Raw genomic sequence first — 26,866 nt, forward strand, 5'->3', positions numbered from 1 at the left:
TATTATAAGAAAAAAGAGAATAAGCAGCAGAACAGCATCCTCTCAGACAATAAAAGCAAGTCAGAAAAGACAGGCCCACAAGCTGATCCAAAGAGTAACCCGCTATTTGAAAACTAGCTAAAAGACATTAGGAAAAAACAATGCAAAAGATGAAAGGACCATAGGGGGCAGGAAGGGAAGTTACTGAATGAGTACTGTACAGAGTTTGTGTTTGGGATGATGAAAAAGTTCTAGAGATGGGTAGAGGTAATGGTGGAACAACAGTGTGAATCTACTTAATGCCACTGAATTGTACGCTTAAAATGGTTAAAATGGTAAATTTTACATTATGTGTATTTTACTGCAATAAAAAGGGTGAGAGAACATATAAATCAAAATTAGGTGAGATGGTAGAACTCAGAACAGAATTAAAAACAAAAGAAAAACTTCAGAAAAGAAGACTAAACTAAAAAGAACACAAGAATGAACAGGCTGGGCATGGTGGCTACGTTTTAAAAAACACCTGTAATCCCAGCACTTTGGGAGGCCGAGGCGGGCGGATCAGTTGAGGTCAGGAGTTGAAGACCAGCTTGGCCAATGTGGCAAAACCCTGTCTCTACTAAAAATACAAAAATTAGGCCGGGTGCGGTGGCTCACACCTGTAATCCCAGCATTTTGGGAAGCCGAGGCGGGTGGATCACCTGAGATCAGGAGATTGAGACCAGCCTGACCAACATGGCAAAACCCCATCTCTACTAAAAATACAAAATTAGCCAGGCATGGTGGCACATGCCTGCAATCCCAGCTACTCGGGAGACTGAGGCAGGAGGATCGCTTGAACCCAGGAGGCAGAGGTTGTGGTGAGCCGAGATCGCACCATTGCTCTCCAGCCTGGGCAACAAGATCGAAACTCTGTCTCAGGGAAAAAAAAAAAAAAGAAAGAAAAAAAATTAGACAGGCGTGGTGATGTGCGCTTGTAATCTCAGCTACTCAGGAGGCTGAGGCATGAGAATTGCTTGAACCCAGGAGGTGAAATTTGCTGTGAACCGAGGTGGCACCAGTGCTCTCTAGCCTAGTGACAGAGTGAGAGTCTGCCTCAAAAAAAAAAAAGAAAAAAAAAAAAGAATTAACATAATGGATAATGCCTTTAAAAAAGAAGAAATTTTTAAAAATCAAAAAGAAGATAATAAAAAGGATTCTAGAGAAATAGCAAATATAAAAGATAGGCAAAAAAGTCAGGACAGTTCTGAAAAGAGTAATGCAAACACATAGAAACATAGTATACCATAAAAGTGACATTTCACATCAATGGGACAGATTATTCAGTAAATCGTAATACGTACATGTTGGGGTAAAAATAATTTATCTGGAAGAATCCTTAAAGTGGCAAAAGTAGATGCCTCTAAGGGAGGGGTAGGTGGTGGCTGGGAAACTTGGGGAAAGGGTGAATTTCCATTGTCACCATTTTGTGTCTTTTCAATGTTCTATCATGTGAATCTATTACCTTTGAAGTCTAAAATGCCTGTGTTCAAATCCGAACTATTGCTAGCAGTTGCTAGCTAGCTCTTAATCTTGGGCAAAAATTCTTCAGATTCTCTACCTCCTTATCTGTGAAATGGGGTGAATAACTTAGCCAGGTGCTGCCAGGCACAGAATAAACTCTCAATAAATATAAAGTGCTGGTGGAAACAACCCAAATGTCTAGTAACGGATGAATGGATAAGCCAATGTGGTGTAGTCATACAATAAGAATAGTATGCAGTATGAAAAGGAATAAAGTTCAGATACACACTACAGCTTATAGATAAACCTTTAAAATATAGTACTAAATGAAGCCAGATACCAAAGGTCACATGTTGTATGATTCCATTTGTATGAAATGTCCAGAAAAGGTAAATCCAGAGATTGGTGGTTGCCTGGTGCCAGAGGGAGGAGGGAATGAGGAGGGACTGCTAATGAGTAGAGGGTTTTCTTGCAGGGGATGATGAAAAGTTAATGCAGATAGTTGTAATGATTGTACAACCTTGTGAACATACTAAATGCCACTGAATTGTACGATTTTTGTTTTGAGACTGAGTCTTGCTCTGTTACCCAGGCTGGAGTGCAGTGGCACGATCTCGGCTCACTGCCAGCTCCCCCTCCCAGGTTCAAGCGATTCTTGTGCCTCAGCCTCCTGAGTAGCTGGGATTACAGGTACACACCACCACGCCAGGCTAATTTTTGTATTTTTATTAGAGACGGGGTTTCACCATGTTGGCCAGGCTGGTCTCGAACTCCTGACCTCAAGTGATCTGCTTGCCTCAGCCTCCCAAAGTGCTGGGAACACAGCCGCTCCCGGCCGCATCGTACGGATTTTGAACGGTGAATTTTTGTTAGGTGAATTATGTATCAGAAACTAATTTTTTAAAAAGTGAATTACTGATTTTCCCATGGTGACCATCCACTGCCCCCATCTTCCCTTCCCCCACCCATTCCTCTCCTGCCCTCCCCCCAGCGCCCCCAACCCTTTCTACCTCCCCCTGTGCCTCGCAAGGGGGGCCCCCCTCCCGCTAAGGAGCGTCTCTGGACAGCTGGGCGCCTGCGTCTTGCGGTTTTCGGAGGGGGACCCAGGGCGCATGCGCGCCCACCACTCATCCTGTGAAAATGGACGCTCCAAGCCGTTTTTTTCTCGTGTACTTCAGTTAATGGTGATGCCCGAGAAGGCTGCACGTACTGGAATGGGTAGAGGAGGATCTGGCAGGCCTCTTAATATTTAAGTCCCTCCAGAAGCTTGATTTCCTCTGCCTGTAACCTCTGGATGCCGTGTTCTGAAAGCCAGACTGGCTGCCTGCAGGCGCTTGCAAACGCTGAGGACTTCGGAGACCCACAGGCCTTCCCCCTTTGCATGCAGAGTGACCCAAGCCCATTGCTGAACCTCACTAGTAAAGTGGCACAGTGTTACTGGTCTTGTGTGTTGTTGTGAAGGTGAACTGAAGTAGTGCGTCTCACTGCCCCGTGCATAGGTGTTGGTTGAATAAATGGAGATCCATACTCTGGGGTCTGTCCTGGGCCAGCTTCATGCTGCTGCAGTTCACTTGGCTGGGCCCCCGGTTATCAGCTGCACCTTGGAGAGCTGTGAGCCCTTGCCATTCCCCTGGTAGATTTCCCCTATGTTTTGTGCTCACTTTCCCAACTGTGATCATGTATGTATAAGGTAACCCAAACCTGTTGATGAGTCCTGAATCTTATTTTCTGAAATACCTATCTGCTAGGCTATGAGACATAAGGCCATCATCCATGGGAGATTTTGTACATTCATTTTGGTCCACCCAGCCTCATCTTCTGCCATCTTCAACTTATATCCAAATTTTATTCTTTTAGTCCTATCCTCAGATTCTGCATCTTACTTCTACCATTTTCCCCATTTCTGATTCCTTGTATAAGCCCATAAAATCTCTCCCCATTTGACCTTCTCAGTCCTGGACTATGTTCCTTCCTGTTTCCTCAATTCTTATCCCTTTCTGTCTATTCTCCCATCCAACTTTTAGTTCCTTCCTTTTTTTTTTTTTTTTTTTTTTTTGAGATAGAATCTTGCTCTGTTGTCCAGGCTGGAGTGTAGTGGCATGATCTTGGCTCGCTTCAACCTCCACCACCCGGGTTCAAGTGATTCTCCTGCCTCAGCCTCCTGAGAAGCTGGGATTATAGGCACCCGCCACCACACCCAGCTAAATTTTTGTATTTTTAGTTTTTAGTTTGTATTTTTGTATTTGTAGTTTCACCATGTTGGCCAGGCTGGTTTCGAACTCCTGAACTCAGGTGATCCACCCACCTCGGCCTCCCAAAGTGCTGGGATTATAGGAATGAGCCACTGCACCTGGCCATAGTTCCTTCTTTCTAATGCAATCTTTGATCCCCACCCCCACACCAAAGAAAACTCACAGTCAACAGCATCTCAAAACTGAAAAGGCCTCTTTATTACTTATCTATTAATCAATTCTATTACATTTCTTTATTATGTTTTAAAAATATATCAGAATAAATAAATTAGTATCTATCTATATATGTGGAAAACCAGCGGTATCCAAAGTAAAACCAACAATCTCAGCTCTTAGATTGTGTAGCCATAGTATTCAGCAATTTCCATCTCTCTTTCCCTTTCAATGAAAAACTGCACCTTCCCCAGAGAGGTGTATTTGGCCGCATTCTCACGCTCTTGTTGAGCCTTTCTCTTCATGGCCTCACGCTCTGGCCTCTGCTCTTCTGTGATAGGCGTTGACATCACTGGCTCAGGAACAGTGGGTTTCCTCCATGGACGGGGTTGGAAGCTGAAGTCTTGGATTAGAAATTGATTTTGAGGCTTGGGCAGTGACTGGAGATTGGTCACAGCAGTGGAAACAGGCTCCCGATGCAGAGAAGTACAAGATGATGTTTTGTAGAGTGATGGCCTAGAAACTGCAGATTGAGGGACAGTAGGCTGGGTAGGGTTGGCTGAACCAGGTTGGGTTGCTTTGGTCGAAATTGGCGGAGCTGGTGTGGCAGGACCTGGCAAAGATGTGTTGCTAGGAGCTGGTCGGGATGGATTGACTGCAGTCGATTGAGCTGAGTTAGTAGAATCAGGTTGAGCAGGGTAAGCCACAGCAGGCTTACGTGAGGCTGGAGGGTTTGGCCGCCGAGAAACAGGTCGAGCTTGAGGTTTGTCCAGGGCCAGAAAGGGCAAAGGTATCAACTTGACCTTCCCAGGTGGTGGCAACTCAGAGTGGGATGGAGATGGACACTCTTTTTCAGCACTATCATCTAGTTTCTGGGCCTTGACTTGAATTTTCTCCGGGCCTTTACCCTCACGTTGGGTATCCAGCCATGGTTTGAGAGCTGGGAATGGCTGGTGGTTTTGGGTGTTGCTTGAGCTTCCCAGGGTCCTGGAGGAAGAGAATCCAGTTTTCTTATCGATCTTTTTCCCGAGTGCATGGAAAACTTGCACGGACTCCAGCATGTGCATGCCCAGGGAGCTTCGGGGCTTTTTAAAGGTCTCTTGGCTAAGCTCAGGTTGATTTTTCTTCCGCTTCATATTGGGAATGGTTTGCTTCTCTTCTACCTTGATGTTGTTCCCTGACTGCTTACTCTCTTCAGATTTCTTGGAGCTGTTTTTTCTGTTCCCTTTGGTCTTTTCCTGCCCATGGCTCTTCGCTTTGCTGATCCTGCTGGATGCAGCTTTGTGAGGTTTGTTGCTAGAATGCTTGGCCTTGTTCACAGAAGCACTGTCACTGACTGTAGCACTGCAAACAACCACTTCTCCCTCTAATAGGCACTCTGGGTTCTTTGGCTGGATTTTGGCCTTCGGAGCACCCTGGATAGGCTCGGAAGCTTTATGCTTGTTCTTCCTGTCTTGATCAGAGTGACCCTTTATGACACATGACTTTTCCTGCACCTGATTTACCTTGATGGCACTGGTATCTTTGGCTGTCTTTGCTGAGGGACTTTTGGGTAGGTCAAGATCCTGTAAGGAACTGAAGATTGGGGGGAGGTGAGTATCCTCCACCAATGTAGTGATGTCTGCCAAATCACTGCTAGACTCAATCTCATTTTCAAATATCCCTTGGTCTTCAAGACTCAGGCTGTTATTTCTTAGATCGGCATTTTCAGAACCAGGCTGCTCCTCTTGGCCAAGAGGATCAATGCAGGCCAGAAGTGGGTGAATATCAGGGATTTCTAAAGGAAGTAGTGGAGGATCTTGATTTCCTATTAGGATCTGGTAGACATCTAGAGGCTTTGAAAGGTTGGTTTTAATCTCATCCAAATTCTCATTCTCATTTTTTTCCTGGCTTGGAACTGGAGACAGTGTCAAGAGATTAGTAGGACTCTGGACTGGAGTTATCATTGAAATGTCCCCAAGCTCAGGTGATGGGTTACTCTCAAGTATCTGGGTATTTCTGCTACTGAAGGACTTGGAGAATTCTTGAGTTTGTGGCAGACAAAATGTCTGGCTTGGAGATTGCAATCCCAGGGAAGTATCCATCCCCAGGGAAGTTTCCATCACTACAAAGGAATCAAGGAAGAAGTCAGTCTCTGGTAAGTGAGATGCTCCCCCTACACACCAATGCGGCAATCGGATACCTTTCCAACATGGGCAAGGCATTTCTACTAGCTCTTCTTAAGGACCATGGACAAGACCTGTATTAGGAGATTGGCAGTGACTGTTCTCTTACTGGTTATCATTTGATGTGATTGTTTCTTGGTTTTCTTTGCATTTCATAGGGTTGTTGTAAGTCAAAAAGTGAAAGTGATTTTTAAAATAGGAGATGTTTTATAAAGCCTCACATTCTTATAGGGTCCTTTCAATTCTCTCCACTCTCCTGAGAGAATAAGAACACTTTACACCATGGACTAGGGGAAAGAGTGGAGCCCTTCCTCATGAAATATATAAGCAAGCACAGATTCTGAGCCTGTTTGTTTTGGAGAGGATCTCTCAACACAAGGTCTTTTTTTTTTTTTTTTTTTTTTTTTTTGAGACGGAGTCTCGCTCTGCCGCCCAGGCGGGAGTGCAGTGGCCGGATCTCAGCTCACTGCAAGCTTCCGCCTCCCGGGTTCACGCCATTCTCCTGCCTCAGCCTCCCGAGTAGTTGGGACTACAGGCGCCCGCCACCGCGCCCGGCTAGTTTTTTGTATTTTTTAGTAGAGACGGGGTTTCACCGTGTTAGCCAGGATGGTCTCGATCTCCTGACCTCGTGATCCGCCCGTCTCGGCCTCCCAAAGTGCTGGGATTACAGGCTTGAGCCACCGCGCCCGGCCAACACAAGGTCTTAAATCCTATTGTAAGTTAAGGAAAATCAAAATGTCACTGCCAAAATAAGAGTTCTGAAGTGTCTTCCAAAGAGACTAAAGTAATAGATTAAGGAAGGATATTACAGCGTGGTAGTGCAGAGGAAGTGATCGATCAGGGCACTAAACAATGTATCCCTGAGTATGCTCTTGGGACTCTCTTACATGTAGCATAGATGGCCATTATAGTGTTCCACTTTCCCACCTATAAGGTGTTCTCACATAGAGTCTGCAAATGGAGAGCACTGCCCAAGAATAGTGGTTGAAGTCTCAGGACTTAAATTCTACCTATCCGTGGACTCATCACACAGCTACAGATTTGACCCTCTTTTTCAATGCTGACATTATTTCTCTCCTTTCTTGCTGTTTGTACTCACCTTGAACACTGGTTTCTGTGATGGGTTGAGTAGACACAGAGTAATACATCCCAGAAGTAGAGACTGGTGGTAGGACATTTGTGGGCTGAACCTCCTTTAGCACCATCACCATTTCTGGTTGATGGGCAGAAGCCCTATATCCTGTGTATGACACAGAGCCATAGGATTGCAGGCAGGATAGTTGAGGTCCCAGTGTGCCTTGATTATAGTAATAGACCTGACTTCCTATCTGGTAGGGAAGTGACAGGCTATGGCCCTGCTGATTTGGAATTTGAGTTAGTGTGCCCTGAACAAGGCTGGCAGATAGTGATGGATACAGAGGGACCACAGTATTGGTATCTGAAGTTTTATCATACTGGGCTGTCATAGACATGGAAGAGACAGCTGTATTCTGGTCAATGACAGTCACAGTGAAGTCCCTGAGTGAGGATGACTTCTTTGCTGTGCTTGCTGTACTATCCCACTCAAAAATGCCTGGATAAGAGGCAGCTGAAGTAGAGATATGGCTCTGGCCAGTAACCCCAGACAACATGCCAGTAACCCCAGACAACATAGTTGTGCTAGAATGTTGATAAAGGTAGGCACTGCCCATGATTGGCTGGAAGGAGGTGCCAGAGGCTGATGGCTGTAGCCATGCTGAGCTGATGGCTGGAGCAGAGGCTCTGGAGAAGTTGGAGATGCTTCCTGTTAAGGAAGCCACATTGCTCACCACAGGAAGAGAGAGCTGCAGAGAGTTTGCAGTTCCAGGTAAAGACGTATTTTGGAAATCTTCTGTAGGAAACAAGAGAGAGATGAAAAAAACCGATGAGACTGAAAAATTCTCACTTATTTGAAGAACAGCATTATCTTAAGGTTGTTGCAATCAGGAAGCCTGTAATACCAATACTCACTGAGATACCAAAAGCCAAACAGTTTATGATGGCCATGAGTGCTGAGGCAGTTTGGTCCTCTTCTGACTTGGACACAGATGTGAAGACCCAAGTGGTCTGGGTTCGTACATTATTTCCTAGGCTAGAAGCAACCTTCTCCCTTCCCTATCTTTCCCTTGAATCTGGGTTAGTATAGACTCATAACTATTTCCTAGAATTGGAGCATTTTAGAACTAGGAGGTCCTTAGAGATGTTCTAACATTTCATTTTATGAGTCTGAGAGAGGTCAGATTGACCTGTTTAAGTTTTACCATTATGTTAATATCATTACCAGTTTACAGAACCTGACTTCCTTGCCAGGAGTCTTTTCTCTTAGCATCGACCAGAAACTAGGAAATCAGAACTTTTAATATGGCATTTTTTTTTTGATCTACTAGAATACAGTACAGCTATTACCTTTATAATCCTTAGTGTCACATTTTGCTTCTGCAGGTCATGTGACATGTCCCAGACTTTATATTTAACCCAGGCCATTGGTAAATCTAAAAGGTCATTCTTTGCCCTCTTCAAGCCTGGCTTTTTATCATAAGTCAAAATAACTACCTGATAGAAATGCTTTTTTTTTTCTTTAATTGAGACAGTCTTACTCTGTCACCCAGGCTGCAGTGCAGTGGCTTGATCTCAGCTCACTGCAACCTCCGCCTCCTGGGCTCAAGCAATTCTCATGCCTCAGTCTCCTGAGTAGCTGGGATTATAGGTGCATGCCACTGTGCCTGGCTAACTTTTTGCATTTTTAATAGAGACGAGGTTTTGCCATGTTTCCCAGGCTGGTCTGGAACCACTGGCATCAGATTATCTGCCTGCCTTGGTCTTCCAAAGTGCTAGGATTACAGGCGTGAGCCACAACGCCCAGCCAAGAAATGCTTTTTGAAAGAAAAAAGCTAGTTAAACTCTGAGCTTCAGGCTGCTTGTCTATAAAGTAGTTATAAAATAATAACAGTGATAATTCATACATGAATAAAAGTGATAGATTACATATGGCTTATAATGAAGATATAGTAAGTTCTGAAAAAACAGACAAAATAATTAAAAACATAAAATCATGGAATTAGGCCGGGCGCGGTGGCTCACGCCTGTAATCCCAGCACTTTGGGAGGCCGAGATGGGTGGATCACGAGGTCAGGAGATCGAGACCATCCTGGTTAACACGGTGAAACCCCGTCTCTACTAAAAAAAATACAAAAAACTAGCCGGCCGAGGTGGCGGACGCCTGTAGTCCCAGCTACTCGGGAGGCGGAGGCAGGAGAATGGCGTGAACCCGGGAGGCGGAGCTTGCAGTGAGCTGAGATCCGGCCACTGCATTCCAGCCTGGGTGACAGCGCGAGACTCCGTCTCAAAAAAAAAAAAAAAAAAAAAAAAAAAAAAAATCATGGAATTAAAACAATATATAGATATTAATGAAAACTGGGGTATGTAGCTAGCATCAGAATGTAGTAAATTACTAACTAAAGCTACTACCATACATGCAACATTAGGAAACTGAATAATATCTACTTTTTCTTTTTCTAAGTGAATACTATTAACCAAGAAACAGCCCAAATAGAACGAATGAATTTCTAACCAGCATATATAGATAGAGAGACTGTATCAGCAAAAAGTGTGTAACAAGCAGAAAAACGCAGTAAATGTGAATGTAAAATAGCCATAATATATGTGGATATTTCAATAAAAACTGGTACAAAATAGAATGCAAAAAATAAGTAAAGGAATTCCATTTTTATGCTCATTCATATTTCTATGAATATTACCCAGCAAATGACAGGTATTAATCTTAGTAGAATCCTTAAATTGTTGTAGCCACATAACAAGCAGAAAAAAATCCTTAAAAAGTATCATGAGAGCTGTAACATTTATCCTCAAAACCTAGATTATGATCATCTCCAACATCCAGGAAAATGACATCCCCATAGCTTAAAAATACAATTGCTAGAATCCAATTAAAAAATGTTTTGAATGTAGGAAAATTCAAAGGACTCCAGAAAATTTGATTTAGATAGATATGGAATTAGAGATATGTGGCTGATATATGGCTTGACTTTTTATTCTTAGGTCTAAAAGCAGTTCATTGCAAATCAGTATGTACTCTGTTTTTGGAAAAAAGTATTAAGATTAAAAAAAGCAGCTTTTACTAGAAATCTACTTTTCACACAAAGGTATTGTTTTTCTGATGCAAGTAATGATACATTCTTTTTTCAGAAACTTAATATTATTATTAATAGGAGAAACATCCATATAATTTTTTTTTTTTTTTTTTTTTGAGACAGAGTCTGGCTCTGTCGCCTAGGCTGGAGTGCAGTGTCCGGATCTCAGCTCACTGCAAGCTCCGCCTCCCAAGTTTACACCATTCTCCTACCTCAGCCTCCGGAGTAGCTAGGACTACAGGCGCCCGCCACGTCGCCCGGCTGGTTTTTTTTGTATTTTTTTTTAGTAGAGACGGGGTTTCAACGTGTTAGCCAGGATGGTCTCGATCTCCTGACCTCGTGATCCACCCATCTCGGCCTCCCAAAGTGCTGGGATTACAGGCTTGAGCCACCGCACCCGGCCTATAATTTAAAAATTAGAAACAGCACACTGCAAATTACATGTCCTCCAGCTCTCTAGGTAACCACTTATTAGTTTCTTGTTTATAGGAAGCATCATATCTTTTCTTTTGTGATGGAGTCTTGCTCTGTCGTATGGACTAGAGTGCAGTGGCAAGATCTCAGCTCACTGCAACCTCTGCCTCCCGGGTTCCAGAGATTCTCCTTCCTAAGACTCCCGAGTAGCTGGGATTACAGGCACCTGTCACCACACCTAGTTAATTTTTCTATTTTTAGTAGAGATGGGGTTTCACCATTTTAGCCAGGCTGATCTCGAACTCCCAACCTCAGGTGATCCACCTGCCTCAGCCTCCCAAAGTGCTGGGATTACAGGTGTGAGCCACCGAGCCTGGCCTGGAGGCATCATTTCTAAAACATATATATATGTTTTTTGAGAGAGTTTCACTCTTGTTGCCCATGCTGGAGTGCAATGGCATGATCTCAGCTCACTGCAACCCCCGCCTCCCAGGTTCAATTGATTGTCCTGCCTCAGCCTCCCAAGTAGCTGGGATTACATGCAGCACCACCATGCCTGGCTAATTTTGTATTTTTAGTAGAGACAGGATTTCTCCATGTTGGTCAGGCTTGTCTCACACTCCTGACCTCAGGTGATCAGCCAACCTCGGCCTCCCAAAGTGCTGGGGTTACAGGTGTGAGCCATCCTGCCCGGCCTCTAAAACATATTTCTAAAATGTTTATATTAAAAACTGTCAAGTGTCATCTATGTTCAAGAAGGCAACAGAAAAAAAAAACTGAATGTGACTTCTGATAAGTTGCTTTTCCTAGGGAAACTCTATTCTAGCCTGTTTCCTTCCTAGGTCATTGATAAAAGCATTTACTAAAACTAACTTCATTTTGCCCTATCTTGAATAGATTTCACTCTGTTGTCCTTCTGCTTCTTTTTTTTTTTCTTCCAAATTTAAAATATATTTTTTTCTTTTAAAATCATTTTCTCATTCTCCAGGGTATATCCCAAGGGGAAAGAGTAGGGGACCCTTTCTGCTTTAATTAAAATCCCAAATTCCTTACCCTAGAATACCTGCCTCCTTATAACCCAGTACTCTCCATTTTGTCTTTCCACCTAGTTTAGATAGGAATCTCCAAAACGTGGATATTACTTTTGTTTGTTTGTTTGCTTGTGATAGGGTTTCACTTTGTTGCCCAGACTGAAGTCCAGTGGTGTAAACATGGCTCACTGCAGCCTCAACGTCCTGGGCTCAGCAGTCCTCTGATCCTCCCACCTCAGCCTCGTGAGTAGCTGGCATACCCCCAACCCTGGCTGATTTTTTAAAAGTTTTTGTGGATATGGGGGTCTTGCCAGTTGCCCAGACTGGTTGTGAACTCCCAGGCCCAAGCGATCCACCCACCTCAGCCTCCCAAAGCATTGAGATTGCAGGCATGAGCTACCGCGCCCAACTGAATATTAAAAGCATCACTACACATCAGTAAACATCACTAAAATTAAAAGAGTAAAGTTGAAATATTAGTGAGGGAGATGGGCTCCCAAAGTGCTGAGATTACTGGTGTGAGCCACCGTGCCTGGCTGAATATTATTTAAAACATCACTAAACGTCACTAAATTTAAAATAGGAAAGTAGAAATACTAGTGGAGGGAGACTATTACAAATGAAACATCTCAGAACATAATGCTACTTTTCTATGCCACTTTGGGTTTTTCTCTGTTTCTGTTGAAATGAACACTCTCAGAAAGTCTCTGATTTCATTTTCTATATGTATACCCTTTAAGACTCAGTATTAGAAAAGAAAAGGACCAGAAGGAATAACCAATTTATTATCCTAATGTAACAGATGAGGAAACAGACTCCATGAGAATAAGTTATCTAAAGTCACACAGCTAGTAAATATCAAAGGCAAAACTGTAATGAAGTCTCTAGATTTCTACTTCAAGAGTTTCCCTGTTATTCCAAGCTGTTTGGAACTATAGGGGGAAAGGAATCTAAATTTAGGGGGAAAGAAATCTCATGAAAACCTTTTTAAAAAGTTTCTTTCTTTACCTGACATGGTCAGAGAAGAAGAAACATCAACTGCAGATACAAAGGATGAAGAGACGATACTAGCGGATGTCTGGGTGGCTCCAGCCAATGAGTGCATGTGTCCAGTATGAAGGCCACTGGTCACCGGTCACTGGTCACTGGCCACTTGCGATGATACAAATGTACAGGCCACTCCCAGCAAACCCCAAGATTCTACCAGGTGGTGGTAGGTTTGGTGGCAGAATGATGTCACAAAGCAGGCAGTTTAAAGGTCTGCCATAGCCAATAGGGAGGTCAGATTCCCAACCAGACAGGATTGGCTGGCAGAGGTGGTAGGAAAACTGCAACAGCACTAAGTGGCTGAGCTCTGGGGAGGTGAAACCTGTAAGACAGACGTGATAGTCCCACTTTCCTCCAGGCTCTCATGTTAGGGAGATCATCTGAATGTTTCTCATAAATGTGCACTCACATAATTAACTAACATTTATATTTTATATGTTATATTTCATATTATATAATACTATGCATTTATAATTATATAGTACATACACAATATCCTTGGGCAGAAAGGAGAGGGACGTCTAAGTTGAGCAATTACAGTTGTTCTAAAACCATTTCAGTGAATCTGATTAATGAATTTACTGCCGCTTTTTTGTTTGTTTGTTTGTTTTTTGAGAGGGAGTCTCGCTCTATTGCCCAGGCTGGAGTGCAGTGGCATGATCTCAGTTCACTGCAAGCTCCACCTCCTGGCTTCACGCCATTCTCCTGCCTCAGCCTCCTGAGTAGCTGGGACTACAGGCGCCCGCCATCATGCCTGGCTAATTTTTGTAGCTGGAGTAAGGACAGGGTTTCACCATGTTGGCCAGGCTGGTCTCAAACTCCTGACCTCAGGTGATCTTCCCACCTCAGCCTTGCAAAGTGCTGGGATTACAGGTGTGAGCCACTGTGCCCAGCCTGTACATTGCTTTGAAATGCTCTGGTTTTTCTATATATTTTTAAGGAATTTAAATTGTAAGACATACTGCATGTTTTTCTCATGATGGTTGTTTATTTTGAAACATCATGCACTATGGTGACCTGATGGGTTTTGTGGAGGAAATTAAAGGTGGGTCTGTGAAGAAAGCACTTTTGTGAGTTGTGCTGTGTGTCCAGTCTTAAGGAACTGATGTCTGCAGTCAGCCCAAGTTGACCTGGCTTGCGTTGGTTTTTGTTTTCCTAGTTCGTGCTTTTCTCACTAACTTCTCTTGTAACTGTGATAAAATGAGTTAGGTCCGAGTTGCTAATGATTTACGTGTGGACTAAGCTGGTTTGGGGGAGGAAATCTATGGATATAATCATTTTCCTTGGTGGTAAGCTTTTAGAGATACTTGAATTGATCCTTAGATTGTTTATTTGTTTGTTTGTTTGTTTTTAGATGGAGTCTCCCTCTGTCGCCTAGGCTGGAGGGCAGTGGCACGATCTCAGCTCACTGCATCTTCTGCCTCCGTGGTCAAGCCATTCTCATGCCTCAGCCTCCCAGGTAGGTAGGATTACAGGTGCACACCACCACACCCAGATGATTTTTATAGTTTTAGTAGAGACAGGCTTTCAGCATGTTGGCCAGGCTGGTGTCAAACTCCTGACCTCAAGTGATCTTCCCTCCTCAGCCTCTCAAAGTGCTGGGATTACAGGTGTGAGCCACTGTGCCCGGCCTGTAGATTACTTTTAAAGGCGTTGGTTTTTCTACATGTTTTTTTCATGTGATATTTTTAAGGAATACAACATTGTAAGACATACTGCATGGTTTTCTCTTAGTGGTTGTTTATTTTGAAACATCATGCACTATGGTGACCTGATGGGTTTTGTGGAGGAAATTAAAGAGGAGATCTGTGAAAAAGACACTTTGTGAGTTGTGCTGTGTGTCCAGGCATAAGGAACTGATGTCTGCAGTCAGCCCAAGCTGACCTGGATTGCCTTGGGTTTTGTTTTCCTAGTTCGTGCTTTTCTCACCAACTTCTCTAGTAACTGTGATAAAATGAGTTAGGGCCGAGTTGCTAATGATTTACGTGTGGACTAAGATGGTTTAGGGGAGGAAATCTATGGATATAATCATTTTCCTTGGTGGTAAGCGTTTAGAGATACTTGAATTGATCATTAGTTTGTTTATTTGTTTGTGTGTTTGTTTTTAGATGGAGTCTCCCTCTGTCGCCTAGGCTGGAGGGCAGTGGCACGATCTCAGCTCACTGCATCTTCTGCCTCCATGGTTCAAGCCATTCTCATGCCTCAGCCTCCCAGGTAGGTAGGATTACAGGTGCACACCACCACCCCCAGCCGATTTTTATATTTTTAGTAGAGACAGGCTTTCACCATGTTGGCTCGGCTGGTCTCCAACTCCCGACCTCAGGCGATCCGCCTGCCTAGCCTCCCAAAGTGCTGCAATTACAGGTGTAAGCCACCGCGCCCGCCTGGAAGCATCATTTCTAAAGCATATTTCTTTCATTCTTTTTTTTTTTTTTTTGAAGCTGAGTTTCGCTCTTATTTCCCAGGCTTGAGTGCGATGGCCTGATCTTGGCTCACCGCAACCTTCACCTCTCAGGTTCAAGCGATTCTCCTGCCTCAGCCACTCAAGTAGCCGCGATTTCAGGCATGTGACGCTACGCCCAGCTAATTTTGTGTTTTTAGTAGAGACGGGATTTCTCCATGTTGGTCAGGCTTGTCTCACGCTCCTGACCTCAGGGGATCAGCCTACCTCGGCCTCCCAAAGTGCTGGGATTATAGGTGTAAGCCACCGTTCCCGGCCTCTAAAACATATTTCTAAAATGTTTATATTAAAAACTGTCAGCCGGGCGCGGTGGCTCAAGCCTGTAATCCCAGCACTTTGGGAGGCCGAGACGGGCGAATCACGAGGTCAGGAGATCGAGACCATCCTGGCTAACACGGTGAAACCCCGTCTCTCCTAAAAGAAATACAAAAAACTAGCCGGGCGAGGTGGCGGGCGCCTGTAGTCCCAGCTATTGGGGAGGCTGAGGCAGGAGAATGGCGTGAACCCGGGAGGCGGAGCTTGCAGTGAGCTGAGATCCGGCCACCGCACTCCACCCTGGGTGACAGAGCGACACTCCGTGTCAAAAAAACCCAAAAAACAAAAAACAAAAACAAAAACAAAAAACTGTCAAGTGTCAACTATGCTCAAAAAGTCAAAACTCAACAGAAAAAACTGACCGAATATGACTTCTGATAAGCGGCCTTTCCTAGGGACACTGTATTCTAGCGCGTTTCCTTCCTACTCCATTGATCTAAGCATTTGCTCAATCCAACTTCATTTTGCCCTACTCTGAATAGATTTCACTCTTTTGTCCCTCTACATTTTTTCAAATTTAAAATATATTTTTTGGGCCGGGCACGGTGGCTCAAGCCTGTAATCCCAGCACTTTGGGAGGCCGAGGCGGGCGGATCACAAGGTCAGGAGATCGAGACCACAGTGAAACCCCGTCTCTACTAAAAATACAGAAAATTAGCCGGGCGCGGTGGCGGGCGCCTGTAGTCCCAGCTACTCAGGAGGCTGAGGCAGGAGAATGGCGGGAACCCGGGAGGCGGAGCTTGCAGAGAGCCGAGATCGCGCCACTGCACTCCAGCCTGGGCAACAGCGTGAGACTCCGTCTCAAAAAAAAAAAAAAAAAAAAAAAAAAAAAATATATATATATATATATATATATATATATATTCTTTTAAAATCATTTTGGGCCGGGCGCGGTGGCTCAAGCCTGTAATCCCAGCACTTTGGGAGGCCGAGACGGGCGGATCACGAGTTCAGGAGATCGAGACCCTCCTGGCTAACACGGTGAAACCCCGTCTCTACTAAAATACAAAAAAAATTAGCCGGGCGAGGTGGCGGGCGCCTGTACTCCCAGCTACTCGGGAGGCTGAGGCAGGAGAATGGCGTGAACCCGGGAGGCGGGGCTTGCAGTGAGCTGAGATCCGGCCATTGCACTCCAGCCTGGGCAACAGAGCTAGACTCTGTCTCAAAAAAAAAAAAAAATGAAATAAAATAAAATCATTTTGTCATTTTCCAGGGCGTATCCCAAGGGGAAAGAGTAGGGGACACTGACTTTCTGCTTTAATTAAAATCCCAAATTCCTTATCCTAGAATACCTGCCTCCTTATAACCCAGTACTCTCCATTTTGTCTTTCCACCTAGTTTAGATAGGAATCTCCAAAACGTGGATATTACTTTTGTTTGTTTGTTTGCTTGTGATAGGGTTTCACTTTGTTGCCCAGACTGAAGTCCAGTGGTGTGAACATGGCTCACTGCAGCCTCAACCTCCTGGGCTCAAGCAGTCCTCTGATCCTCCTACCTCAGCCTCGTGAGTAGCTGGCATGTCCCCAACCCTGGCTGATTTTTTAAAAGTTTTTGTGGATATGGGGGTCTTGCCAGTTGCCCAGACTGGTTGTGAACTCCCAGGCCCAAGCGATCCACCCACCTCAGCCTCCCAAAGCATTGAGATTGCAGGCATGAGCTACCACGCCCAACTGAATATTAAAAGCATCACTACACATCAGTAAACATCACTAAATTTAAAATAGTAAAGTTGAAATATTAGTGAGGGAGATGGGCTCCCAAAGTGCTGAGATTACTGGTGTGAGCCACCGTGCCTGACTGAATATTATTTAAAACATCACTAAACGTCACTAAATTTAAAATAGGAAAGTAGAAATATTAGTGGAGGGAGACTATTACAAATGAAACATCTCAGAACATATTGCTACTTTTCTATGCCACTTTGGGTTTTTCTCTGTTTCTGTTGAAATGAACACTCTCAGAAAGTCTCTGATTTCATTTTCTATATGTATACCCTTTAAGACTCAGTATTAGAAAAGGACCAGAAGGAATAACCAATTTATTATCCTAATGTAACAGATGAGGAAACAGACTCCATGAGAATAAGTTATCTAAAGTCACACAGCTAGTAAATATCAAAGGCAAAACTGAAATGAAGTCTCTAGATTTCTACTTCAAGAGTTTCCCTGTTATTCCAAGCTGTTTGGAACTATAGGGGGAAAGGAATCTAAATTTAGGGGGAAAGAAATCTCATGAAAACCTTTTTAAAAAGTTTCTTTCTTTACCTGACATGGTCAGAGAAGAAGAAACATCAACTGCAGATACAAAGGATGAAGAGACGATACTAGCGGATGTCTGGGTGGCTCCAGCCAATGAGTGCATGTGTCCAGTATGAAGGCCACTGGTCACCGGTCACTGGTCACTGGCCACTTGCGATGATACAAATGTACAGGCCACTCCCAGCAAACCCCAAGATTCTACCAGGTGGTGGTAGGTTTGGTGGCAGAATGATGTCACAAAGCAGGCAGTTTAAAGGTCTGCCATAGCCAATAGGGAGGTCAGATTCCCAACCAGACAGGATTGGCTGGCAGAGGTGGTAGGAAAACTGCAACAGCACTAAGTGGCTGAGCTCTGGGGAGGTGAAACCTGTAAGACAGACGTGATAGTCCCACTTTCCTCCAGGCTCTCATGTTAGGGAGATCATCTGAATGTTTCTCATAAATGTTCACTCACATAATTAACTAACATTTATATTTTATATGTTATATTTCATATTATATAATACTATGCATTTATAATTATATAGTACATACACAATATCCTTGGGGAGAAAGGAGAGGGACGTCTAAGTTGAGCAATTACAGTTGTTCTAAAACCATTTCAGTGAATCTGATTAATGAATTTACTGCCGCTTTTTTGTTTGTTTGTTTGTTTTTTGAGAGGGAGTCTCGCTCTGTTGCCCAGGCTGGAGTGCAGTGGCATGATCTCAGTTCACTGCAAGCTCCACCTCCTGGCTTCACGCCATTCTCCTGCCTCAGCCTCCTGAGTAGCTGGGACTACAGGCGCCCGCCATCATGCCTGCTAATTTTTGTAGCTGGAGTAAGGACAGGGTTTCACCATGTTGGCCAGGCTGGTCTCAAACTCCTGACCTCAGGTGATCTTCCCACCTCAGCCTTGCAAAGTGCTGGGATTACAGGCGTGAGCCACTGTGCCCAGCCTGTGCATTGCTTTGAAATGCTCTGGTTTTTCTACATATTTTTAAGGAATACAACATTGTAAGGCATACTGCATGTTTTTCTCATGATGGTTGTTTATTTTGAAACATCATGCACTATGGTGACCTGATGGGTTTTGTGGAGGAAATTAAAGGTGGGTCTGTGAAGAAAGCACTTTTGTGAGTTGTGCTGTGTGTCCAGTCTTAAGGAACTGATGTCTGCAGTCAGCCCAAGTTGACCTGGCTTGCGTTGGTTTTTGTTTTCCTAGTTCGTGCTTTTCTCACTAACTTCTCTTGTAGCTGTGATAAAATGAGTTAGGTCCGAGTTGCTAATGATTTACGTGTGGACTAAGCTGGTTTGGGGGAGGAAATCTATGGATATAATCATTTTCCTTGGTGGTAAGCTTTTAGAGATACTTGAATTGATCCTTAGATTGTTTATTTGTTTGTTTGTTTGTTTTTAGATGGAGTCTCCCTCTGTCGCCTAGGCTGGAGGGCAGTGGCACGATCTCAGCTCACTGCATCTTCTGCCTCCGTGGTCAAGCCATTCTCATGCCTCAGCCTCCCAGGTAGGTAGGATTACAGGTGCACACCACCACACCCAGCTGATTTTTATATTTTTAGTAGAGATAGGCTTTCAGCATGTTGGCTAGGCTGGTCTCCAACTCCCGACCTCAGGCGATCCGCCTGCCTAGCCTCCCAAAGTGCAGCAATTATAGGTGTGAGCCACCGCGCCCCGCCTGGAAGCATCATTTCTAAGGCATATGTCTTTCATTCTTTTTTTTTTTTTTTTGAAGCTGAGTTTCGCTCTTATTGCTCAGGCTGGAGTGCAATGGCGTGATCTTGGCTCACCACAACCTTCACCTCTCAGGTTCAAGCGATTGTCCTGCCTCAGCCACTCAAGTAGCTGGGATTCAGGCACGTGACACCACGCCCAGCTAATTTTGTGTTTTTAGTAGAGATGGGATTTCTCCATGTTGGTCAGGCTTGTCTCACGCTCCTGACCTCAGGTGATCAGCCTACCTCGGCCTCCCAGAGTGCTGGGATTATAGGTGTAAGCCACCGTTCCCAGCCTCTAAAACATATTTCTAAAATGTTCAACAGAAAAAAGTGAGTGAATGTGACTTCTGATAAGCGGCCTTTCCTAGGAACACTGTATTCTAGTGCATTTCCTTCCTACTCCATTGATCTAAGCATTTGCTGAATCCAGCTTCATTTGGCCCTACTCTGAATAGATTTCACTCTTTTGTCCCTCTACATTTTTTCAAATTTAAAATATATTTTTTTCTTTTAAAATCATTTTGTCATTTTCCAGGGCGTATCCCAAGGGGAAGGAGTAGAGGACACTGACTTTCTGCTTTAATTAAAATCCCAAATTCCGGCCGGGCGCGGTGGCTCAAGCCTGTAATCCTAGCACTTTGGGAGGCCGAGACGGGCGGATCACGAGGTCAGGAGATCGAGACCATCCTGGCTAACACGGTGAAACCCCGTCTCTACTAAAAATACAAAAAATTAGCCGGGCGAGGTGGCGGGCGCCTGTAGTCCCAGCTACACGGGAGGCTGAGGCAGGAGAATGGCGTAAACCCGGGAGGCGGAGCTTGCAGTGAGCTGAGATCCGGCCACTGCACTCCAGCCCGGGCGACAGAGCGAGACTCCGTCTCAAAAAAAAAAAAAAAAAAAAATCCCAAATTCCTTACCCTAGAATACCTGCCTCCTTATAACCCAGTACTCTCCATTTTGTCTTTCCACCTAGTTTAGATAGGAATCTCCAAAACGTGGATATTACTTTTGATTGTTTGTTTGCTTGTGATAGGGTTTCACTTTGTCGCCCAGACTGAAGTCCAGAGGTGTAAACATGGCTCACTGCAGCCTCAACCTCCTGGGCTCAAGCAGTCCTCTGATCCTCCCACCTCAGCCTCGTGAGTAGCTGGCATACCCCCAACCCTGGCTGATTTTTTAAAAGTTTTTGTGGATATGGGGGTCTTGCCAGTTGCCCAGACTGGTTGTGAACTCCCAGGCCCAAGCGATCCACCCACCTCAGCCTCCCAAAGCATTGAGATTGTAGGCATGAGCTACCGCGCCCAACTGAATATTAAAAGCATCACTACACATCAGTAAACATCACTAAAATTAAAAGAGTAAAGTTGAAATATTAGTGAGGGAGATGGGCTCCCAAAGTGCTGAGATTACTGGTGTGAGCCACCGTGCCTGGCTGAATATTATTTAAAACATCACTAAACGTCACTAAATTTAAAATAGGAAAGTAGAAATATTAGTGGAGGGAGACTATTACAAATGAAACATCTCAGAACATATTGCTACTTTTCTATGCCACTTTGGGTTTTTCTCTGTTTCTGTTGAAATGAACACTCTCAGAAAGTCTGTGATTTCATTTTGTATATGTATACCCTTTAAGAGTCACTATTAGAAAAGAAAAGGACCAGAAGGAATAACCAATTTATTATCCTAATGTAACAGATGAGGAAACAGACTCCATGAGAATAAGTTATCTAAAGTCACACAGCTAGTAAATATCAAAGGCAGAACTGAAATGAAGTCTCTAGATTTCTACTTCAAGAGTTTCCCTGTTATTCCAAGCTGTTTGGAACTATAGGGGGAAAGGAATCTAAATTTAGGGGGAAAGAAATCTCATGAAAACCTTTTTAAAAAGTTTCTTTCTTTACCTGACATGGTCAGAGAAGAAGAAACATCAACTGCAGATACAAAGGATGAAGAGACGATACTAGCGGATGTCTGGGTGGCTCCAGCCAACGAGTGCATGTGTCCAGTATGAAGGCCACTGGTCACCGGTCACTGGTCACTGGCCACTTGCGATGATACAAATGTACAGGCCACTCCCAGCAAACCCCAAGATTCTACCAGGTGGTGGTAGGTTTGGTGGCAGAATGATGTCACAAAGCAGGCAGTTTAAAGGTCTGCCATAGCCAATAGGGAGGTCAGATTCCCACCCAGACAGGATTGGCTGGCAGAGGTGGTAGGAAAACTGCAACAGCACTAAGTGGCTGAGCTCTGGGGAGGTGAAACCTGTAAGACAGACGTGATAGTCCCACTTTCCTCCAGGCTCTCATGTTAGGGAGATCATCTGAATGTTTCTCATAAATGTTCACTCACATAATTAACTAACATTTATATTTTATATGTTATATTTCATATTATATAATACTATGCATTTATAATTATATAGTACATACACAATATCCTTGGGGAGAAAGGAGAGGGACGTCTAAGTTGAGCAATTACAGTTGTTCTAAAACCATTTCAGTGAATCTGATTAATGAATTTACTGCCGCTTTTTTGTTTGTTTGTTTGTTTTTTGAGAGGGAGTCTCGCTCTGTTGCCCAGGCTGGAGTGCAGTGGCATGATCTCAGTTCACTGCAAGCTCCACCTCCTGGCTTCACGCCATTCTCCTGCCTCAGCCTCCTGAGTAGCTGGGACTACAGGCGCCCGCCATCATGCCTGCTAATTTTTGTAGCTGGAGTAAGGACAGGGTTTCACCATGTTGGCCAGGCTGGTCTCAAACTCCTGACCTCAGGTGATCTTCCCACCTCAGCCTTGCAAAGTGCTGGGATTACAGGCGTGAGCCACTGTGCCCAGCCTGTGCATTGCTTTGAAATGCTCTGGTTTTTCTACATATTTTTAAGGAATACAACATTGTAAGGCATACTGCATGTTTTTCTCATGATGGTTGTTTATTTTGAAACATCATGCACTATGGTGACCTGATGGGTTTTGTGGAGGAAATTAAAGGTGGGTCTGTGAAGAAAGCACTTTTGTGAGTTGTGCTGTGTGTCCAGTCTTAAGGAACTGATGTCTGCAGTCAGCCCAAGTTGACCTGGCTTGCGTTGGTTTTTGATTTCCTAGTTCGTGCTTTTCTCACTAACTTCTCTTGTAACTGTGATAAAATGAGTTAGGGCCGAGTTGCTAATGATTTACGTGTGGACTAAGCTGGTTTGGGGGAGGAAATCTATGGATATAATCATTTTCCTTGGTGGTAAGCTTTTAGAGATACCTGAATTGATCGTTTGTTTGTTTGTTTGTTTTTAGATGGAGACTCCCTCTGTCGCCTAGGCTGGAGGGCAGTGGCACGATCTCAGCTCACTGCATCTTCTGCCTCCATGGTCAAGCTATTCTCATGCCTCAGCCTCCCAGGTAGGTAGGATTACAGGTGCACACCACCACACCCAGCTGATTTTTATATTTTTAGTAGAGATAGGCTTTCAGCATGTTGGCTAGGCTGGTCTCCAACTCCCGACCTCAGGCGATCCGCCTGCCTAGCCTCCCAAAGTGCAGCAATTATAGGTGTGAACCACCGCGCCCCGCCTGGAAGCATCATTTCTAAGGCATATGTCTTTCATTCTTTTTTTTTTTTTTTTGAAGCTGAGTTTCGCTCTTATTGCTCAGGCTGGAGTGCAATGGCGTGATCTTGGCTCACCACAACCTTCACCTCTCAGGTTCAAGCGATTGTCCTGCCTCAGCCACTCAAGTAGCTGGGATTCAGGCACGTGACACCACGCCCAGCTAATTTTGTGTTTTTAGTAGAGATGGGATTTCTCCATGTTGGTCAGGCTTGTCTCACGCTCCTGACCTCAGGTGATCAGCCTACCTCGGCCTCCCAGAGTGCTGGGATTATAGGTGTAAGCCACCGTTCCCAGCCTCTAAAACATATTTCTAAAATGTTCAACAGAAAAAAGTGAGTGAATGTGACTTCTGATAAGCGGCCTTTCCTAGGAACACTGTATTCTAGTGCATTTCCTTCCTACTCCATTGATCTAAGCATTTGCTGAATCCAGCTTCATTTGGCCCTACTCTGAATAGATTTCACTCTTTTGTCCCTCTACATTTTTTCAAATTTAAAATATATTTTTTTCTTTTAAAATCATTTTGTCATTTTCCAGGGCGTATCCCAAGGGGAAGGAGTAGAGGACACTGACTTTCTGCTTTAATTAAAATCCCAAATTCCTTACCCTAGAATACCTGCCTCCTTATAACCCAGTACTCTCCATTTTGTCTTTCCACCTAGTTTAGATAGGAATCTCCAAAACGTGGATATTACTTTTGTTTGTTTGTTTGCTTGTGATAGGGTTTCACTTTGTCGCCCAGACTGAAGTCCAGAGGTGTAAACATGGCTCACTGCAGCCTCAACCTCCTGGGCTCAAGCAGTCCTCTGATCCTCCCACCTCAGCCTCGTGAGTAGCTGGCATACCCCCAACCCTGGCTGATTTTTTAAAAGTTTTTGTGGATATGGGGGTCTTGCCAGTTGCCCAGACTGGTTGTGAACTCCCAGGCCCAAGCGATCCACCCACCTCAGCCTCCCAAAGCATTGAGATTGCAGGCATGAGCTACCACGCCCAACTGAATATTAAAAGCATCACTACACATCAGTAAACATCACTAAAATTAAAAGAGTAAAGTTGAAATATTAGTGAGGGAGATGGGCTCCCAAAGTGCTGAGATTACTGGTGTGAGCCACCGTGCCTGGCTGAATATTATTTAAAACATCACTAAACGTCACTAAATTTAAAATAGGAAAGTAGAAATATTAGTGGAGGGAGACTATTACAAATGAAACATCTCAGAACATATTGCTACTTTTCTATGCCACTTTGGGTTTTTCTCTGTTTCTGTTGAAATGAACACTCTCAGAAAGTCTCTGATTTCATTTTCTATATGTATACCCTTTAAGACTCAGTATTAGAAAAGAAAAGGACCAGAAGGAATAACCAATTTATTATCCTAATGTAACAGATGAGGAAACAGACTCCATGAGAATAAGTTATCTAAAGTCACACAGCTAGTAAATATCAAAGGCAAAACTGTAATGAAGTCTCTAGATTTCTACTTCAAGAGTTTCCCTGTTATTCCAAGCTGTTTGGGACTATAGGGGGAAAGGAATCTAAATTTAGGGGGAAAGAAATCTCATGAAAACCTTTTTAAAAAGTTTCTTTCTTTACCTGACATGGTCAGAGAAGAAGAAACATCAACTGCAGATACAAAGGATGAAGAGACGATACTAGCGGATGTCTGGGTGGCTCCAGCCAACGAGTGCATGTGTCCAGTATGAAGGCCACTGGTCACCGGTCACTGGTCACTGGCCACTTGCGATGATACAAATGTACAGGCCACTCCCAGCAAACCCCAAGATTCTACCAGGTGGTGGTAGGTTTGGTGGCAGAATGATGTCACAAAGCAGGCAGTTTAAAGGTCTGCCATAGCCAATAGGGAGGTCAGATTCCCAACCAGACAGGATTGGCTGGCAGAGGTGGTAGGAAAACTGCAACAGCACTAAGTGGCTGAGCTCTGGGGAGGTGAAACCTGCAAGACAGACGTGATACTTTCCTCCAGGCTCTCATGTTAGGGAGATCATCTGAATGTTTCTCATAAATGGTAGGAAAACTGCAACAGCACTAAGTGGCTGAGCTCTGGGGAGGTGGAATCTACAAGACAGTCGTGATAGTCCCTCTTTCCTCCAGGCTCTCATGTTAGGGAGATCATCTGAATGTTTCTCATAAATGTTCACTCATATAATTAACATTTAGGTTTTATATGTTATATTTCATATTATATAATGCTATGCATTTATAATTATGTAGTACACACACAATATCCTTGGGGAGAAAGGAAAGGGACGTCTAAGTTGAGCAATTACTGTTGTTCTAAAACCATTTCAGTCAATCTGATTAATGAATTTACTGCCACTTTTTTTTGTTTGTTTGTTTGTTTTTTGTGAGGGAGTCTCGCTCTGTTGCCCAGGCTGGAGTGCAGTGGCATGATCTCAGTTCACTGCAAGCTCCACCTCCTGGCTTTACGCCCTTCTCCTGCCTCAGCCTCCTGAGTAGCTGGGAGTACAGGCGCCCGCCACTTCGCCCGGCTATAATTTTGTAATTTTAGTAGAGACGGGGTTTCACCGTGTTAGCCGGGATGGTCTCGATCTCCTGACCTCGTGATCCGCCCGTCTTGGCCTCCCAAAGTGCTGGGATTACAGGCGTGAGCCACTGCGCCCAGTCGTACTGACACTTTTAAGGGCCAAAGGAAGGGATTAAAGAACCCTGTTTTGTAATTTGGTTGAGGAGCAAAGTTCATTGACTACTCGTTGTAGGAAATGATGTGGTCCAAGATTCTTCTCCTTTAGTTTCTTCTCCTTGAATCCTACCTTCTTTGGGCTGGGCCAGGTTGAACCAGGATCTCTCTTCTGCTCTGCTCTCCTTTTTTAACCCCTTGATTTTAGGCATTGTTTCTGGGCCAAGTCTTGATCTTGCATTTTTACATTCGTGGATATTACTTCTTGTCAACTTCCAGAGCAGGAGTCTTCTTTTCAGTGTCCTGATGTTTGGAAAACAGACTCTGCTCATTAGAAGCAAACACCAGAGAGGTAGAAGACAAGGCTGACTGCAGACCTTCCCTCTTCTAGCCTGTGGTCACAATTCTTTTGCCCATAGTTTGCTACCTCTGGCTCCTTGGGCCACACAGACGCCCTGCCTTCCCGCTGTTTTATATGCAAGAAGCATTCAGGATACTTTCTTTCTTCTCACATAAGAGGATCCAGTGTGGCAGTTACTTATAGCCTCCTCTCCCTTGCAAACAGCCACTATAGAATCTCGGGCCTTTAGGATTTCCTGTCAGTCATGCTTGGGTGCAAAGGCCAGGCCAAATGAAGAGTTAAAGCATTTAGTGGAGAATAGGAAACAGGCAAAGTGAGGGTGTAGGAAAAAAGAGATTTGTGTGAATTTTTTGGTTTCTGTGACAATTCGACACACCTATTTTGTATTAACAGAACTGACAATTTAATATTTTTTATGTAGCTAGATAGTCCGGAACTTCCATGACTTCTGTACACTGAAGGAAATAATCATAATATATTTTTTCCATTTTGTTTTATGTCATATTACTTCATTTATGTTATTCATTATTATGTCTCATTACTTTCTAGAAATCCTATTCTCCTTTGGTCTGGATTTTCTTGCGGCAACTATAACTGAGTTTGTTCTCACCCCAATATTGTGTCTTTTAGCAAATTGAAAGGTAAGCCCAATATAGCTTTTCTAGCTTCTGAAAGATTTATGTTACATTTTTTGTCTTGTCATGTCCATAGACATTTGTATCATTTGTAGTTTTGGGCTACTATACACCTATTGGATTTTTTAATAATTTCCAAAATAATGTTGT

General features: G+C 43.9%; 1 protein-coding gene and 1 long non-coding RNA gene across 3 annotated transcripts; one reads left to right on the top strand and one right to left on the bottom strand.

Annotated features, from left to right (window-relative positions):
• Positions 1-3,910: 3,910 nt before the first annotated feature.
• Positions 3,911-21,590, bottom strand: C13H2orf78 (chromosome 13 C2orf78 homolog). Of its 2 annotated transcripts, none has more exons than XM_077959230.1 (3): positions 21,367-21,590; positions 7,152-7,922; positions 3,911-5,991 (listed from the first exon to the last, which is right to left on the bottom strand). In XM_077959230.1, exons 1-3 carry the CDS (start codon positions 21,461-21,463, stop codon positions 4,067-4,069), a joined length of 2,793 nt encoding a protein of 930 aa, XP_077815356.1. In that variant the 5' UTR covers positions 21,464-21,590; the 3' UTR covers positions 3,911-4,066. The 2 variants fall into 2 exon arrangements, with proteins under 2 accessions (XP_077815356.1, XP_001105691.3); XM_001105691.5 differs by lacking the exon at positions 21,367-21,590 and adding an exon at positions 12,675-12,771 and having other exon boundaries at positions 4,067-5,991.
• On the top strand, positions 6,465-26,722 carry LOC144333733 (uncharacterized). Its single transcript, XR_013402699.1, has 9 exons — positions 6,465-6,571; positions 14,068-14,172; positions 14,822-14,927; positions 18,409-18,514; positions 19,147-19,251; positions 22,022-22,127; positions 22,748-22,852; positions 23,784-23,889; positions 26,631-26,722. It is a non-coding gene; the product is annotated as an uncharacterized LOC144333733 (long non-coding RNA).
• Positions 26,723-26,866: the final 144 nt, after the last annotated feature.

Source organism: Macaca mulatta, chromosome 13 (genome assembly GCF_049350105.2).
Source record: "Macaca mulatta isolate MMU2019108-1 chromosome 13, T2T-MMU8v2.0, whole genome shotgun sequence".
Classification (NCBI taxonomy): Eukaryota; Metazoa; Chordata; class Mammalia; order Primates; family Cercopithecidae; genus Macaca; species Macaca mulatta.